The sequence below is a fragment of the Bos grunniens genome, chromosome 24, assembly GCF_055505025.1.
Source record: "Bos grunniens cultivar Pamir isolate PY7600 chromosome 24, Bosgru_T2T1.0, whole genome shotgun sequence".
In the NCBI taxonomy this organism is placed as follows: Eukaryota; Metazoa; Chordata; class Mammalia; order Artiodactyla; family Bovidae; genus Bos; species Bos grunniens.
In genome coordinates, this window is record NC_141188.1 from 48,185,554 (window position 1) to 48,202,109 (window position 16,556).

Consider the following 16,556-nt stretch of genomic DNA (forward strand, 5'->3'; position numbering starts at 1 on the left):
GGCAAAACTTGGTCCCCAATTCATTCAAATTCTGAAATGTTGGTTGTGCACTGCCATGGAGAAGAATTGGGCTCAATCTCTTGACCAATGCTGGCTGTAGGAGCTGCAGTTTTCGGCACATCTCAACAATTTGCTGAGCACACTTCTCAGATGTAATGGTTTCACTGGGATTCAGAAAGCTCTAGAGGATCAGCCTAGCAGCAGACCACCAGACAGTGACCAGGACCTGTTTTGGGTAGAAGTTTGGCTCAGGATGTGCTTTGGAGCTTCTTCTTGGTCCAACCACTGAGCTGGACATCACCAGTTGTTGTACAAAATCCACTTTCCGTTGCACGTCACAGTCCAATCGAAAAATGGTTCGTTGTTGTTGAGTAGGATAAGAGAAGATGACACTTCAAAATGATGACTTTTTTTTGATTTGTGGTCAGCCCACGAGGCGCCCACTTAATGAGCTTTTTCACCTTTCCAGCTTGCTTCAAGTGCTGAACAACCAGAGAATGGTCGATGCTGAGTTCTTCGGCAACTTCTTGCATAGTTGTAAGAGGATCAGCTTTGAGGACTGCTCTCAGTTGGTCACTGTCAACTTCTAATGGCCAGCCACTGCACTCCTCAACTTCAAGGCTCTCGTTTCCTTTGCGAAACTTGCGGAATCATCCCTGCGTCATACGTTCGCTAGCAGTTCCTGGGTTAAATGACTGTTGATGCTGTGAGTTGTCTCCGCTGCTTTACACCCACCCTTATGGCAGAGAACAAAGAGAAACTAAAGAGCCTCTTGATGAAGGTGAAAGAGGAGACTGAAAAAGCTGGCTTAAGACTCAGCATTCAAAACACTAAGATCATGGCATCCAGTCCCATCAATCACTTCATGGCAAATAGATGGGAAACAATAGAAAGAGTGACAAACTTTATTTTCCTGAACTCCAAAGTCATTATGGACGGTGACTGCAGCCACGAAATTAAAAGAAGCATACTCCTTGGAAGAAAAGCTATGACAAACCTAGACAGCATATTAAAAAACAGATACATCACTTTCACTTTTCACTTTCAGGCATTGGAGAAGGAAATGGCAACCCACTCCAGTGTTCTTGCCTGGAGAAGCCCAGGGACGGGGGAGCCTGGTGGGCTGCCGTCTATGGGGTTGCACAGAGTCGGACACAACTGAAGTGACTTAGCAGCAGTAGCAACACACTGAACAGAAAGTAAAAGCCCACCATGGCTGAACCACAGTAATCTAAAGGAATGCGTATTATGAAAGCAGGATAAGCAAAGAAACTGACAAACCCGGGGAGGGAGGGAAATAACCTAAACAAACATTTACTGGATAAAATTATAGTATGAAACACGTGAGGCTAAGAAAAGACAAAAGTGCTGGGCAAGATGGCATGCCTGAATGTTGGTAGACGTGGTAAGCAGTTTAAAACATTCTACAGCAAAGGAAGAAAAATACAGTAATTTTAGATTTATATATAAAGTTTCAAGAGAAAATTAATTAAACTCCAAGAGTTTGCGAGAAAGCAAAAAAAAAAATGTATTTCACAACTAGTAAAATGGAGAAACATGAAAAAGAGAAAAAAAAAGACAGCAAGAAAACAGATGAGGAAACAAAATGCAGAAAAACATGCTCAAACTAAAGGTGTAGAAATAAATACAAATATATCAATAATCCCAACAAATGAAAATGAAATACTTCCCAATTAAAACAGCCATTAAGGGATATCACTACAGAAATCACAGCATCAAAAATATGGGAATACTAAGAACAACTCTACACACATGAATTTGTCAACTGAGTTGAAATGGATCAATTCCTTGAAAAATACAAACTATCAAAATTCACCCAATATGAAATAGATAATTTGACTACTCCATCTAATTAGGAAATTTAGCTCTTAATTTAAAAAAAAAATTAAAAAAAAAAAAAATTACCACACCCAGATCATTTTACCAGAGAATTCTACTCAACATTTAAATAAGAATCAGTACCAATTCTACATAATTACTTCTGGAAAACAATATCAGAGATTTCCAAATTTATTTTATGAAGCTATAACAGACTGTAACAAAACCAAACAAAATCAATACAAAAAATGAAAATAAAACCAACATCCTTCACAACTGTAGATGCTAAAATCTTCAAGTATTAGCAAACAGATTTCAGCAATATATAAAAAGAATACTAAGACCAAGTGAAGTGTTTATTCCCGGAATAAACAGTCAGCTCAATGTCTGAAATCACAGAAGTACACCATACTAACAGCTTAAGTAAAATCACATGATTATACATATATGTGTGTGTGTGTATCAATGAAGAAAAAAGCATGTGACAAATTCAACAACCACTCATGATAAAAATTCTCAGAAAAAAAGGAATACAGGAGAACCACCTCACCTTGATAAAAAGCACCTACAAAAAAAACTACAGCTCATGGTGGAAAAAAATGAATGCTTCTCCCTAAGACTGGGAATGAGGCAAGGATGTGCTGGAAGTTCTAGCTAGTGGAATGAGACCAACAAAAGAAAAGACACAGCGACTGAAAGAAAAAAACAAAACTGCCTGTACTGGCAGATTCCAAGGAGTATGCAAAACAATTACTAGAATTAATAACTGGGGATTTCTCTCGTGGTTCCAGTGGTTAAGAATCCACCCTACAATGCAGGGGACACAGGTTTGATACCTAGTCAGGGAACTAAGATCCCACATGACATGGAGCAACCAAGCCCACGTTACAACTGCTGAGCCCACATGTGCTACAACTAGAGAGTCTGCACCACTGTGAAAGATCCCCAGTGCCACTGCTAAGACTTGACACAGCCAAACATAAATAATAAAAAAAATTTTAACTGTTTAGAGACAGAGAGAGAATTAATAATTGAGTCCATCAAGGTCACAGGATACAAAAGCCAACACACAAATACAATCACACCTCTATATGCTAACCAAGAATATGCGGAAACAAGTAAAACACACAATACTATTTATAATCACTCCAAAGAAAATGAAAATATGTACAGTCAAAACTATAACAAAACACATACAGGTCTTGTATGCTGTTAACTACAAAACACTAATGAAAGCAGTCTGCTGCGACCCCACAGACGGCCGCCCACCAGGCTCCGCCGTCCCTGGGGTTCTCCAGGCAAGAACACTGGAGTGGGTTGCCATTTCCTTCTCCAATGCGGGAGAGAGAAAAGTGAAAGTGAAGTCGCTCAGTCGTGTTCGACTCTTTGCGACCCCATGGACTGCAGCCTACCAGGCTCCTCCGGCCATGGGATTTTCCAGGCAAGAGTACTGGAGTGGGGTGCCATTGCCTTCTCCGGAAAGAAGTCTAAAAAGTGCTAAATAAATGGATCCCTTGTGCACTGGAACAAGGAACAAAACAACAAAATCGATTTTCCCTATGTCAAGTCACAGATTTAAGACAATTCCTACCCGAGTCTCACCAAAGCGTTTTATAGATATACATGAGGTTATTCTAAAATTTGTATGGAAAGGCAAAGGAACTAGAGATTAAGGGGATGGAAAGGAAATAGGTGTGGCTATAAAAACAATAATATGAGTGATGCTTGTGGTGATGGAAATGTTCTGTACCTTGTGTCAATGTCAATACCCTGACTGTGCTATTGTACTACAGTTTAGCAAGGCATTATCAACGGGGTACCTGGATAAAGAGGACACAGATGTCTCTGTTGCCTCTGTATTCCTTCTGACAATTGTCAGCGAATTAACAATTATCTTAATAAAAAATTTAAAGTATAAAGACCAACATTATTACAGCAGATTAATTTTTTAATTCAATACCACGACATTCATAAGAGATAAAACTAAAATAAAAGAACACAAAAATGTAGGAGGGGAAATTTTAAAAATCAGGCAGAATAAGATGGCCTAAAAATAAATAAATAAATAATAGGTATGTTAATATCAAACAACAGTATGTAACTGAAAAAGCATTATTAGATATAAAGAGGAACTACAGAGAGTAAAAGTTTCAATTCAACAGCAATATGATAAATTCAAATTTTCATGTACTAGTAACAATTATAAAATGTCTTTTAAAAAGCTGATATAAACTACAAAGAAAATTGAAAAATAATTCTAGCAGAAGAATAACATCTACTCTTAAAAAACAAAGATATAAGATTCTAACAATAGAATTAACAAGTTTAATACTAGACACATATAAAATTTTTCACCAACAACTATAAAATACACTGTTTTCAAATACAAAAAAACTCTCCAAATTCAAAAAGTCTCAACAGATTTCCAAGGACTGTATCCCCATAGATCACACTACCTAGCCACAACACAAATCAATGACCAAATTAACTAAAAGAATGCCAGCATGTTTAGAAATAAAACTTTTAAAATATTTTTATTTATTTATTTGCATCAAGTCTTAGCTGCAGGACATGGGATCTTTACTTGGGGCATGCAGGATCTAGTTACCCGACCAGGGAGAGAACCAGGGCTCTCTGCATTGGGAGCTTTGGAGTCTTAGCCACAGGACTACCAGGCAAGTCCTCTGCAAATAAAAGTTTTAAAGAACTCATAAATTAAGAATTCATCCCTTGTGTGATTCAGGGAAAGCAAATACATAGCTATTCATGATCTTAAATGTCTATTAAAATGCTGAAAATTAATAAGCAAGTCATCCAACTTAAGAAATTAGAAAAATAGAAATAAACCCAACAGAAATAAAGAACAGAAATTAAGGAGGGAAAGGATACGTTAAAGAGCATATAAAAGACAGAAACTTGATTATCTGAAAGGGTTTTTTTTTTTTTTAATTGGCATTTTTAGCTTTTAAAACTAAGCAAGAAAAAGGCAACACTAAAAAAAAGATTAAAAGGACATTAACTACAAATCTGCCATAAACTCAAGAATGTGGATGAAATGGACAACTTCCTATTAAAGTATAACCTACCAAAATCAGTTTGAAAATTGAAAATAGGAGCAATCCTGTAACCAAAGCAACTGAGTCAGTGATTAAGATGTGTCCCAATTCTACAAGGAAGTTCTACCAAACACTCAAGAAACAAATCTTTCTAATCTCACATAAACTCCTCCAAAAGAAAGAGGAAAAGTATATATACTTTATTATGAGGAAATATTACTCATTATTAAAGCCAAAATCGTACGTTAACTACATTCAAACTGAGTCCAATAATGGAAAAAAGGGACAGACCAGGGTAGACTTAATATTCGAAACACAAATTTGGTTTAAATATTAGAAAACAAATCAGTGTATTTCATCACGTTAATAGGTTAACAGAAGAAAAACATAAGACCCTCTCAAAAGATGCAGAAAAAGTTTTTGATAAAATTCAACATCCATTCATTTTTCTTTTCAATTAGCAAACTTGCAATAGGAAGGAACATCCTTAACCTGAAAAGATTATCTACAATAAACCTACAGCAAGCATCATACTTAACTGTGAAACTCTGAAAGCATTCCCTTTAAAATCAGGAACAAGATCAGGATGCCCCCATCACCGCTTCTATTCAACATTGTACTGGAGATCCTAGCCAGCACATTAAGACAAGAAAAAGAAAGAAGAAAAAAAAAAAGCATAAGAATTGGAAAGGAGGAAACAAAGAGGTCATTATTCACAGATCTGTCTACACAGAAAATCCAAAAGAATTCTATATACAATTTATCACAATTAGAACAATACCAAGTCCATTATACAAAGTCAAATTGTACTTCTTTACACCAGCAAGGTAGAAAATATAGTTTTTAAAGAGACCGTTACTGATTTGACACAAAAATAAGGTACCTAGAAATAAATCTAACAAAATACTTGCAATCGTTTTTTGAAACTGTTAGAAGAAAATTATAAAAACTTTATTGAATTAGACTGTAAAAGACCTAAGTGAATGAATATTGCCACGTTCATGCTTAAGAAACAATAACAAAATGTCAGTTTCCTTCAAATTGGTTTACAAATTCAATGCATTTCCCATCAAAACCCCAACAGCTGTGCACGTATCTATAGAACTTTAAAAACTGATCCTAAAATTATATGGAGGAGCAAACCACCAAGAAGTTTTGAGGAGCTACAAGGCAGGAGGACTTGGCCTACTTCTGTGTCCCTCAATGACTGACTAGATGGTTTCATACCAACTCTATGAAAACTTTAAAACTGAACATAATTTAAGAAAAAATAAATTGTTGGAAGGCAAGAAGCACAACAAAGGCAGTAAGAACCTGGAAGGCCAAGACTGTGGAAAGAAGGGAAGCCTAGAATATGGAATCTAATATTTGATGCCTCTTTTCCCCTGGAGATACCTGCCAAAGGAAAGGGGGCAATGGGGAAGTTAAGAAATCAAACAGAACTTTAAATACACTTATAGGGCTGGGAAAACTGAGAAGATATTTGCAAAATACAACATACAAGCCCTGGTATCTGGGATACGTTAATAAACTCCTACAAATCAGTATGAAAAAGACAGATGGCCCAATACAAAAATGGGAAAAGACTTAGCAAGCCACCTCACAAAAGACCAAAAGGTGTATTAAAAAGGGCTTAACATCGTTAATCATTACGGAATTCAAATGAAAACCAGTGAACATCCACCAAAATGTCTAAAATTAAAAGGATGGATGAGAAAGCACAAGAAGCAACTGGAACTCTATTACTTTGCTAGCGGAAGGAAATTAACAAAAAACTACAACTGTATACAACAATACGGATGAATCTCGCAAACAAAACTGAGAAGAAAAAATGAGACACAAAAAATATACACTACACTATACAGGTCCATTTAAATAAGATTCAAAAAACAAGCAAAACTAGTGTAAGATGTTCAAGTCTGGCCAGTAGGTATCTTCTGAGGAGGAGGAGGTTAGTCACTGGGAAAGGACTCACAGGAATGGATGCCAGCCATGTTCTATTTCTTGCTGTGCTCTGCTTACTTCCATATGCCCTATAGCACTAGAAGTCTGTTTTTATGGGAGCTGTTAAAAAGTTAAAGTAATTAAAACTATGTGATGGTGCTGTCAGACTAAAAAACTAGTCTAGAAAGTATAGATAGATTCAATCGTGGAACTACTACAAATCAGGAGGAAATTTTTTTAAAAAACTGAGCCATAAAAGGGAACGAATTTGAGTCAGCTGAACTGATGTGGATGAACCTTGAGCCTATTATACAGAATGAAGAAAGTCAGGAGGAGAAAAACAAATACTGTATATCAATGCATATATATGGGACCTAGAAAAAACGGTACTGATGAACCTATATGCAGGGCAGAAACAGAGACACAGAAGTATAGAACAGACTTGTGGACACAGTCTGGAAAGGAGAGGGTCTGATGAACTGAGAGCGTTGAAAAATACACGTTACCAATGTAGACAACGGACTTGTGAACACAGCAGAGGAAGGAGAGGGCGGGACAGACTGAGAGAGCGGCACTGAAGCATATACACTGCCATGTGTAAAACACATAACTTGTAGGAAGTTGCTTAAAACAAGGAACTCAATCCTGTGTCTGTGACAACTTAGAGGGGTGGGATGGGGGAGAGGGAGGGAGGCTGAAGAGGGAGGGAATCTATGTGTATCCAGAGCTGATTCATAACGCTGTACAGCAGAAACCAACACAACACTGTAAAACAACTCTACCCCAATAAAAATATATATATTAAAAAAAAAGAAACCTAGTACAAACATGGGCAAAAGACATGAATAGAATCTCAGATGAGGGAAGAACACGTTAACCAGCACAGTAAAAGATGCTCAAACTCATTAGCAAAAATCAAAAAATTGAAAACTAAAAAGTGATATTTTATACTCTCCAGCAAAAACTTCTGAAGTTTAATAAAAGTGCCAAGTAATGAAAACCTCTACATTACTGGAGGAAGTAAATACTGATACAATACTCTTTAGAAAATAACCTAGCATTATCCAGTATTGTTGAAGATGCAAGTATCTTTAATTCCCAGCAATGCAATGCTACTCCTAGAATTTCTACAGTAAAACATATTGTATTAAATATTCACATTAAATGAGATCGACAAAGATTACAAATAGCATCGTATCAATGCAAGTTAACTTTGTTCACAAAGTAAGTTACTTGTGTGTGTGTGTGCGCACACACACATTTTCAGAGCTTTTTGGATTTCAGACATATAGAAGAGAGATTTAGGCGCCTGCTATAGGAGGGGGAAAAAGGAAATTTTTCCAACAAGAAACAATAAACTAGTATTTACATTTACACAATGGAAATTCAAAAACAATGATAAACCAAAACATCCCAAATACATACAGCATTATTCAATTTGCATAAAATTTTAAAACACACACACTAATTATAAAAAATATGCATATATAAAACTTGTGATTTATATATATATAATTTTATATCTATATAATGTGGATGTAATCAGAGAAGGGCACCCTGCTGGTCTAATGAACTATTTCTTAACTAGGATGGTGTGCACATGAATGTTTATTTACCTATACCTTACCTGGTATAAGACCTTCCCTGGTTGCTCAGACAGTAAAGTGTCTGCCTGCAATGCGGGAGGACCTGGGTTCTATCCCTGGGTTGGGAAGATCCCCCGGAGAAGGAAATGGCAACCCACTCCAGTACTCTTGCCTGGTAAATCCCATGGACGGAGGAGCCTGGCTGGCTACAGTCCATGGGGTCACAAAGTGTCAGACACGACTGAGTGACTTCATTCATTCATTCATTCCCTGGTATAAACAATCTTTTGAATCTATTAAATAATTTAAATATTTAAGTTTATTAATTAGCATGATACACACCAATACATACATCACTAATGAAAGTGAAGTCACTAAGTCGTGTCCGACTCTTTGGGGCCCCATGGACTACAGCTTACCAGGCTCCTCCATCCATGGGATTTTCCAGGCAAGAGTACTGGAGTGGGTTGCCATTTCCTTCTCTAGAGGATCTTCCCAACCCAGGGATTGAACCTGGGTCTCCCACATTGTAGGCAGATGCTTTACCATCTGAGCCACCAGGGAATATTCCCCATTATCAATTCAGAAAACAATCAAGAGAACTTTTTTAAAGGAATTAGAATCCTAAGAGAGTTCAAGATATTTTTCCCCCATAAATCAAGGACAGGTTGCTATTTTAAAAAATGAAGAGGGAGCAGAAAGAAATATAGGATAAAGCTCTTCTAAATCAAAAATATAATCACTAAAATAAATTTTATGGACGAGTTCTAAGACAAGTCAAGGAAATCTTCCAGAATGTAAACAAATAAAACGTCAACTTAGGAAATCTAGCATTTACCCGTCAAGAGTCTCAGAGAAAAGAGGAAAGAAATTATCAAAAAAACAAAAAATAATTCCCCAGACCTGAAAAGCCTTACCACTGAAAAGGTTCCACCAGAAGGAATGAAAAAGGCCCACAACTAAACACAGTTCACAAGCCAAAGATAAGGAGATAACCAAAGGTTGTAAACAAGGCTTCCACAAAAGGATAACCATCAGATTTGCAACAGATCTCATCAGCAATACTGGGTGTTTTAAATTCCAAAAGCAAAGCTTTCAAAATTCAGAAGGAAAAACTGTATTACCAACTTACAATTCTGTATCTAAATTTCCCACTAGGAACAAAAGCAAGTCATTTTTTAAATGTTCAAGAAATCAGAAAGTTTATCACCTGCTTATCGTTTCTAAAACAACTACTTGGGTCAGGGACAGGGATTGGGATACTGGGCTCAGCAGCATATACAGCATGGACAAACAGCACAGGAACTATATTCAATATCCTCTGACAAACCCGAATGGGAAAGAACATGAAAATATAAACAGGTGACTGAGTCACTTGCTGTAGAGCAGAAGCTAACACATTACAAACCAACTATACTTGAACAAAATTAAAAAAATAAAACAACTATTCAAGATTATATTCCAGTAAAATCAAAAAGGAGTTTAAAAAAGAGAAAGACATGAGATGCAAACAACAAACCAAACCCAGGAGTGCAATGTAATCTCAGGATAACAGATGTAGAAAGCAAGATCTAGATCTAGAAAGCAGCTCTAGAAAGCAAACTGCCCAATTATAAAAGGCTGAGAGCTCCAGAAAACCCATCTTCAAGAAAAGTTGAATGGTTATAGGATGAAAACACGTTGCAATATTAAAGTTTTAACAGTGATTTCCAAGAGCTATCCACAATCAAGCCAGGTGTTGTAATATTACTAATTTAAGGAGCCTGGGTTTAACAACACAGAAGCTCCACACTACTCGGTTCTACAGTAACTACTTACTTATATCCGCGCACAAATCACAAGGCTGGCTATTAGTATTCAATTTGTAGAATCTTTCTGTAGAAGCACAGGAAAGTTTAGAAAAGTTGTAAGCCATAATATAAAAGTTACAAATCTTGACAACGCAATAGAAAATGAAGGCTAGAATGGGAAAGAAGGGTAGTTGTACAGTCACACAGTCATGCCCAACTCTTTGTGACCCCACAGACTGCAGCACACCAGGCTTCCCTGTCCTTCACCATCTCCCGGAGCTGGCTCAAACTCGTGTCTATTGAGTCAATGATGCCATCCAACCACCTTATCTTCTATGGTACCCTTCTCCTCCCACCTTCAATCTTTCCCAGCATCAGGGTCTTTTCTAATGAGTTGGTTCTTCGCATCAGGTGGCCGAAGTATTGGAGTTTCAGCTTCAACATCAGTCCTTCCAATGAATACACAGGACTGATCTCCCCCAGGATGGACTGGTTGGATCTCCTTGCAGTCCAAGGGACTCTCAAGAGTCTTCTCCAACATCACAGTTCAAAAACACCAATTCTTCAGCGCTCAGCCTTCTTTACGGTCCAACTCTCACATCCATACATGACAAGGGTGGAAGCAGGGAGAACAAAAGGAAAATGGTGGGTGTTAAATCCTCTCTAAGACTGGAAATGAAAGAGTGTCTAAAACTGATGGGTCAAAAACCAGAAATCTGGAGAGTCAATGTGTTGGAAAAACACCACCGTAGCAGTAAAGCGTTAGGAAAACATTAGAAAAATACCAACCCACCAAAGCAGTAAAGCAGTAAAACATATTTCTTTAGTTCTGACTCTAGTCTCCAAAGCCTGAAGGTCCTTGGGGAGGGGCAACAGAGAGGAGGCAGCCTAGAATTCACAGTGGGAAAAAACAGAAATCTGGGACTTCCTGGTGGTCCAGTCGTTAAGAACCCTCCAACCAATGCACAGGACACCAGTTCAATCCCTGGTCCAGGAAGTTTCCATACAACTAAGCCCTAATGCCCCAACTCCTGAACCCACATGTTGTTACTACTGAAGCCCATGCTCAAGAGCCTGTGATCCACAAGAAGCCACTGCAATGAGAAGAGCAGGCACCGCAACAAGAGGAGCCCCACTCCCTGCAAAGACAGAAAGCTCGTGCACAGCAATGAAGACCCAGCTTAGCCAAAAACAGTAACAATAATAAAACAATAATGCAATTAAAAGAAATGCAAACTTCATTAGCATGATTACAATTAGTTTTTTAAAAAGCAAAGAACAAAAGAAACAGAAATGTAACTATTACGAAAAGTTTAAAATATAATCAACTGCATTAGGAACAAAACTGTACCTCCTAGAAATCAAAGTGCTGAGGCCGGTAGAAAATACAATGACCTGAATTTCTTATCTACTAGGGAGTCAAGCAACAGATACTGTTTAGAATCGAAAGAAAAGTCAAGACATAGAAAGATATGCGGTTTTTTTTGACTTTTGGAATTAACCTAAAAAAAAAAAACCTAAAGAGAACCCTCATTAAAGGCAGTAATATCAGGATTTAAGAAAGAAATTTTTTTTAAAACATTTTCTGCCCTTTCATTTAAAAAAAGAATCAAAGAAAAAGATGAAAAAAAGAAATAAGAAATTTAAAAATATTAAGCCATTTCCAACTTGGGGAAAAAAGTCAAATAATGTCTAAGGTCATACAGTTGAAATCTATGCGTGCCCAATTAAAAAAAAAAGCTCTTAATCTAGATCTGCTTTTTACTGACTTATATGAATAATCATATGGAGAGCTCTGAACGTCTGTTAAGTTTATATTGTTCTCTGAAGTCACACATTAAAAAAAAAAACCTTTGTTTCAAAAAAATCTAGGGAAATTGGCATGCCACTAGTGGATTCAAAATGAACATTCATACAGGACAGTTTAGACTATGACACCAATTGATTTCATATCACATTTACTTCAGTTGTGAATTTCTTAAATTCAGATTCCTGAATAAAAAGTCTAGCTATCAAGACAACTCAACAGGGAAAGAATTTTTAACAAATCGTCCTGGGAAAACTGGATATCCACATGCAAAGGAAATTTTATCTCCACCTCACACCATAAACAAAAATTACCTCAAAACGGATAAACAATCTATATGTAAAAATTAAAACTATAAACTCTAGATGAAAACAGGAATAAATCTTTGACACTCCATAAGGCAATGGTTTCTTAGATTTGACATCAAAAGCACAAGCAACAAAGAACAAACAGATAAAATTCAAAACATTTGTGCTTCAAAGTATGTAACAAAGAAAATGAAGTACAGTCCACAAAAAGGAAAAAGATACTTGAAAACCATATATCTGACAAAGAACTTATACCTCAAATATATAAAGAACATAAACAATAATAAAAAAATCAAATAACCCAATTTAAAAAATGAGCAAAAGGCTTGGATAGACATTTTTCCAAAGAAGATGTACAGATAGCCAATAAACACATGAAAACATGCTCAACATCGAGTCACCAGGAAAATGTGAACCAAAACCACAAGATACCACTTCACATCCATGAGGTCAAGTATGTGGAGAAATCATAACATATACATTTCTGGTAGGAATGAAAAATGGTGTAGCAGTTGGAAAAAGAGTTGGACAGTTTCTTAAGAACTTAAGAGTTACATGACCCAGCAACTACGTTCTTAGGTGTCTATCCAAGAAAATCAAAAACATTATGTCCACACAGGACTTATACACTTAGAGATGAATGCTCACACTAATCAAAATGTGGAAATCACCCAAATGTACATAAACTCATGAAAGAACAAACAAAATGTGGTATATTTCGTACAACAGAATATTAGTCAACCATAAAAAAGAAAGAAGTACTGATACATGCTACAATAACAAACCTGGAAAGATTATATGTTAAGTCAAAGAAATCCCATGATTCTTTCCAAGAAAGGCCACATGTGACACTGTGTTACTAGGAAATGTCCAGAATAGGCCAATCCATAGAGCCAAAGTGGACCAGTAGATGCTGAGGGCTGGGAGAAGGAGAACACAGGAAGGGACTGACAGTGACATGGGTTTCTTTGGGGTGATGAAAATGTCCTGAAACTCAATAGTGGTGACAGCTGCACAACTTTGCAAATTGACCACAACCACTAAAAGGCTGAATTTTATGGTATGACAATTATATTGCAAGAAAAAAAATGTTTTAATAGCTAAGATCCAATTCAGGAAAACAAAGGCACAAATGTTGACAAAAGACAAACATCTGGAGGATCTAATGATTAGAAAAATGTCACCTTTATCAGAATAAATATTCATGTATACCAGAGAGATGGTGCTGACCTAAGGAGCAAACACACAAAAAGGTCTACTACAGCTAAGAATACCTGGTTTACTATGAAAAAGTATCTATTTCACTTTAAATTAAATATCTGGTTTTGAATCTGCTTTCATCAATATGATCTCAAATGGAAGCCCTCCTGGAAATTGAGTTGTGTCCACTAATAACCGCTTTGAGTTACATGGTGGATTCTGTTACGTCTATTGTATTAGTCTACTTCTTGGCCCAATAGACGGGAACTTGGAGGGATGAGGAGCTCTAACCTCAACACCCTCGTTCCCCACTAACTTCCCATTTTCCCTCTGTATCCCAAGAGCACCCAAAGGTACCAGGATGGCAAGTAAGGAACCAAATACTCAAGTCTTTTAGGCAGAAAATCTTCTGTTACAGAATTACTTAAGCCTTAAGCCTCTGAGTAGATTTTCTGTGTCTGGTGTACTAGTATCTATTAAGTGATAATCACTGGCTCTTTCACTAGATTCTTACAAACACATTCATTCTCATTCTCTGACACACAAAAGATAACTCTCAGTGCACAAAAGGAAGGGGATGAGGAATACATGAGACAACCTTAAAAAAAAAAGTCACTACAATAGATCCCACTCCACCCGCAACCTTGGGAGAAGTGCAAAGAGTAGGCTGACCAGGTTAAATCGTAACAGGGACCTTTTTAAGGAGCGCACCAGTAGCGTACTGAAATTACGCAACTGGAGAAGACAAGGGTAGAAAGGGTGCTCTGGCTGAAGAGATGAAGGACTTCAGACGACAGCTATTCTGCCTCTCCTCCACCACTGCGCTTGCCTCCTAGAGGCTATTCTGGAGGAAGAAAGCAGGACAGCAGCGGTGACAAAGGTCCAGGCCACCAGACTGTCTGAGCATGTTCCAGATTAATCACAACTAGTTAGTTAATTCACAAACTATTAGGGTGGCACAAAAGTAGCTCCGGTTTTGGACCATGAATTTTAAGTCGTTAGGCTCAAATACATCTTTATTAATCAAAATAGGAATCGTCACAATCAACAATCAATGTTTGCCAATGAGAAATAAGTTTGTTTACTTCTGCAGCATAAATATCCATGCTCCAGGATTCGACGAACTCTTGGAAAGCATTTTCTGCCTCCTGCTGGTTGCAGAAGCATTTTCCTGGCAAAAAGTTGTCGAGATGCTTGAAGACGACAAGTGTAGAAAAGGGTAGTCGGTTGGCAAGAGGTGGTCAGGTGAATATGGCAGATAAGGCAAAACTTCATAGCCCAATCTGTTCAACTTTTGAAACGCTGGTTGTACGATACGCAGTTGGGCGCTGTAGTGGAAACTGGGCCGGTTCTGTTGACCAGCGCCAGCTGCAGGCGCTGCAGTTTTCAGTGCGTCTCATCGATTTGCTGAGCATACTTCTCAGATGTAAGGGTTTCGCAGGGACTGAGAAAGCTGCAGTGGATCAGACAGGCAGCAGACCTCCAGACAGTGACCCTGACCTTCTTTTGATGTAAGTATGGCTTTAGGAAGTGCTTTGGAGCTTCTCGGTTCATCCACTAAGTTGGCTGCCAGTTGTTGTATAAAATTCACTCGTCATTGCACATCACAATCCAATTGAGAAACCTTTCATTACTCTCTGTAGAATAACAGATGACAACATTTTTCAAAACGATGATTTTTTTTGATTTGCAGTCAGCTCGTGCAGCACCCACTAACGGAGCTTCATGACCTCTCCAATTTGCTTCAAACGCTCAACGACCATAGAGCGGTCAATGCTGAGTTCTTCAGCAACTTCTTGCATACTTGTAGGAGGATCAGCTTCAAGGATTGCTCTCAGTTGGTCGGCGTCTACTTCTGCCGACCGGCCACTGCCCTCCTCGTTTTCAAGGCTCTCGTCTGCTTTGCCAAACTTCCGAACAAGCACTGCACTGTGCACTCGTTGGGAGTTGCCTGACCCAATGTGCTGCTGATGTTGCAAGTTGCCTCTGATGCTTTATGACCAATTTTGAATTCAAATAACAAAAACTGTTCGAATTTGCTTTTTGTCTAACATTATTTCTATAGTCTAAATAAACATAAAATAAACAGCAAGTAATAGTCATTAGCAAAAAAAATACAGCAAGAAATACATATTAAAATGATGTATATCACAACATTCAAGAACGTATTCCAGTATCAAACGTCAAAGTTCAACAAAGAAAAGCCACAATTACTTTTGCACCAACCTAATAAATCACAACCTCCTAACAACATAAACACTTTCAACAAGCAACAGTTGAACTGAATAAATTCTTCTCTGACACATTTACAATCAAATCTCAGACCCGCCAGACACGCTGGGAGGGTGCAAACAAAACCCTGTGCACTCGAGAATGGAGGGAAAGGAGCAGTGACCCCCCACAGGAGACTGAGCCAGACCTGCCTTTGAGTGTGTGAGGGTCTCCTGTGGAGGCCCGGGTCAGCAGCCACCTGCCGCAGGGACGGGGGCTCTGAGTGCAGACCTGGGAGGCGCGGCAAGTGGCCGAAGTCCTCCTGGAGGAGGTCACCATGAGACCGGCCCAGGTAAGCCGAGTAGACAACCCACAAACTGGAGAACAATCGTAACAAAGAAGTTTCTCGGGCTGTTGCCAAAGTTCTAGGGCCCACAACAAATTTCCTAGCCTGGGGATCGGGCAAAAGGACTGAGATCCCCCAGGGAATTTGAATTTGAAGGCCAGTGGGATTTGATTACAGAATTTCCACAGGACTGGGGAAACAGACTCCTGGAGGATACAATAAAACCTCATGCCCACCAGGACCCAGAAGAAAGGAGAAGTGACCCCACAAAAAGACTGAGCTAGACTTCCCCACGGGTGTGCGGGAGTCTCTGGAGGAGTCGTGGGTCGACAGTGGCCTGCCGTGGGGTCAGAGGCACTGACTACAACAGTCCTGGGAGCCGCAGTGTGCTGACATAGGTCTTTTTGAAGGAGGTGGTCATTATCACCATTATCCCTACCATAGTTTGGCCTCAGGCCAAACTACAGGG

The 16,556-nt window shown here is 38.3% G+C and overlaps 1 protein-coding gene across 20 annotated transcripts in view; it reads right to left on the reverse strand.

Moving 5' to 3' along the window:
- Positions 1 to 16,556, reverse strand: part of PIAS2 (protein inhibitor of activated STAT 2) — a 103,993-nt gene that overhangs the window by 79,575 nt on the left and 7,862 nt on the right. For 3 of the 20 annotated variants that reach the window (XM_086373377.1, XM_086373375.1, XM_086373385.1), the window contains exon 2: positions 5,435 to 5,523. The exons of 15 other annotated variants lie outside the window; for them this stretch is intronic. Coding sequence is in view for 2 of the 5 variants with exons in the window: in XM_086373373.1 (XP_086229499.1) it covers positions 4,424 to 4,432 (9 nt within the window). In the remaining 3 variants the exon portion in view is untranslated. Of the gene's footprint in view, positions 1 to 4,423; positions 4,524 to 5,434; positions 5,524 to 16,556 lie in introns of all 20 variants that reach the window. 2 more of the 20 variants (XM_086373373.1, XM_086373382.1) reach the window with 1 other exon arrangement.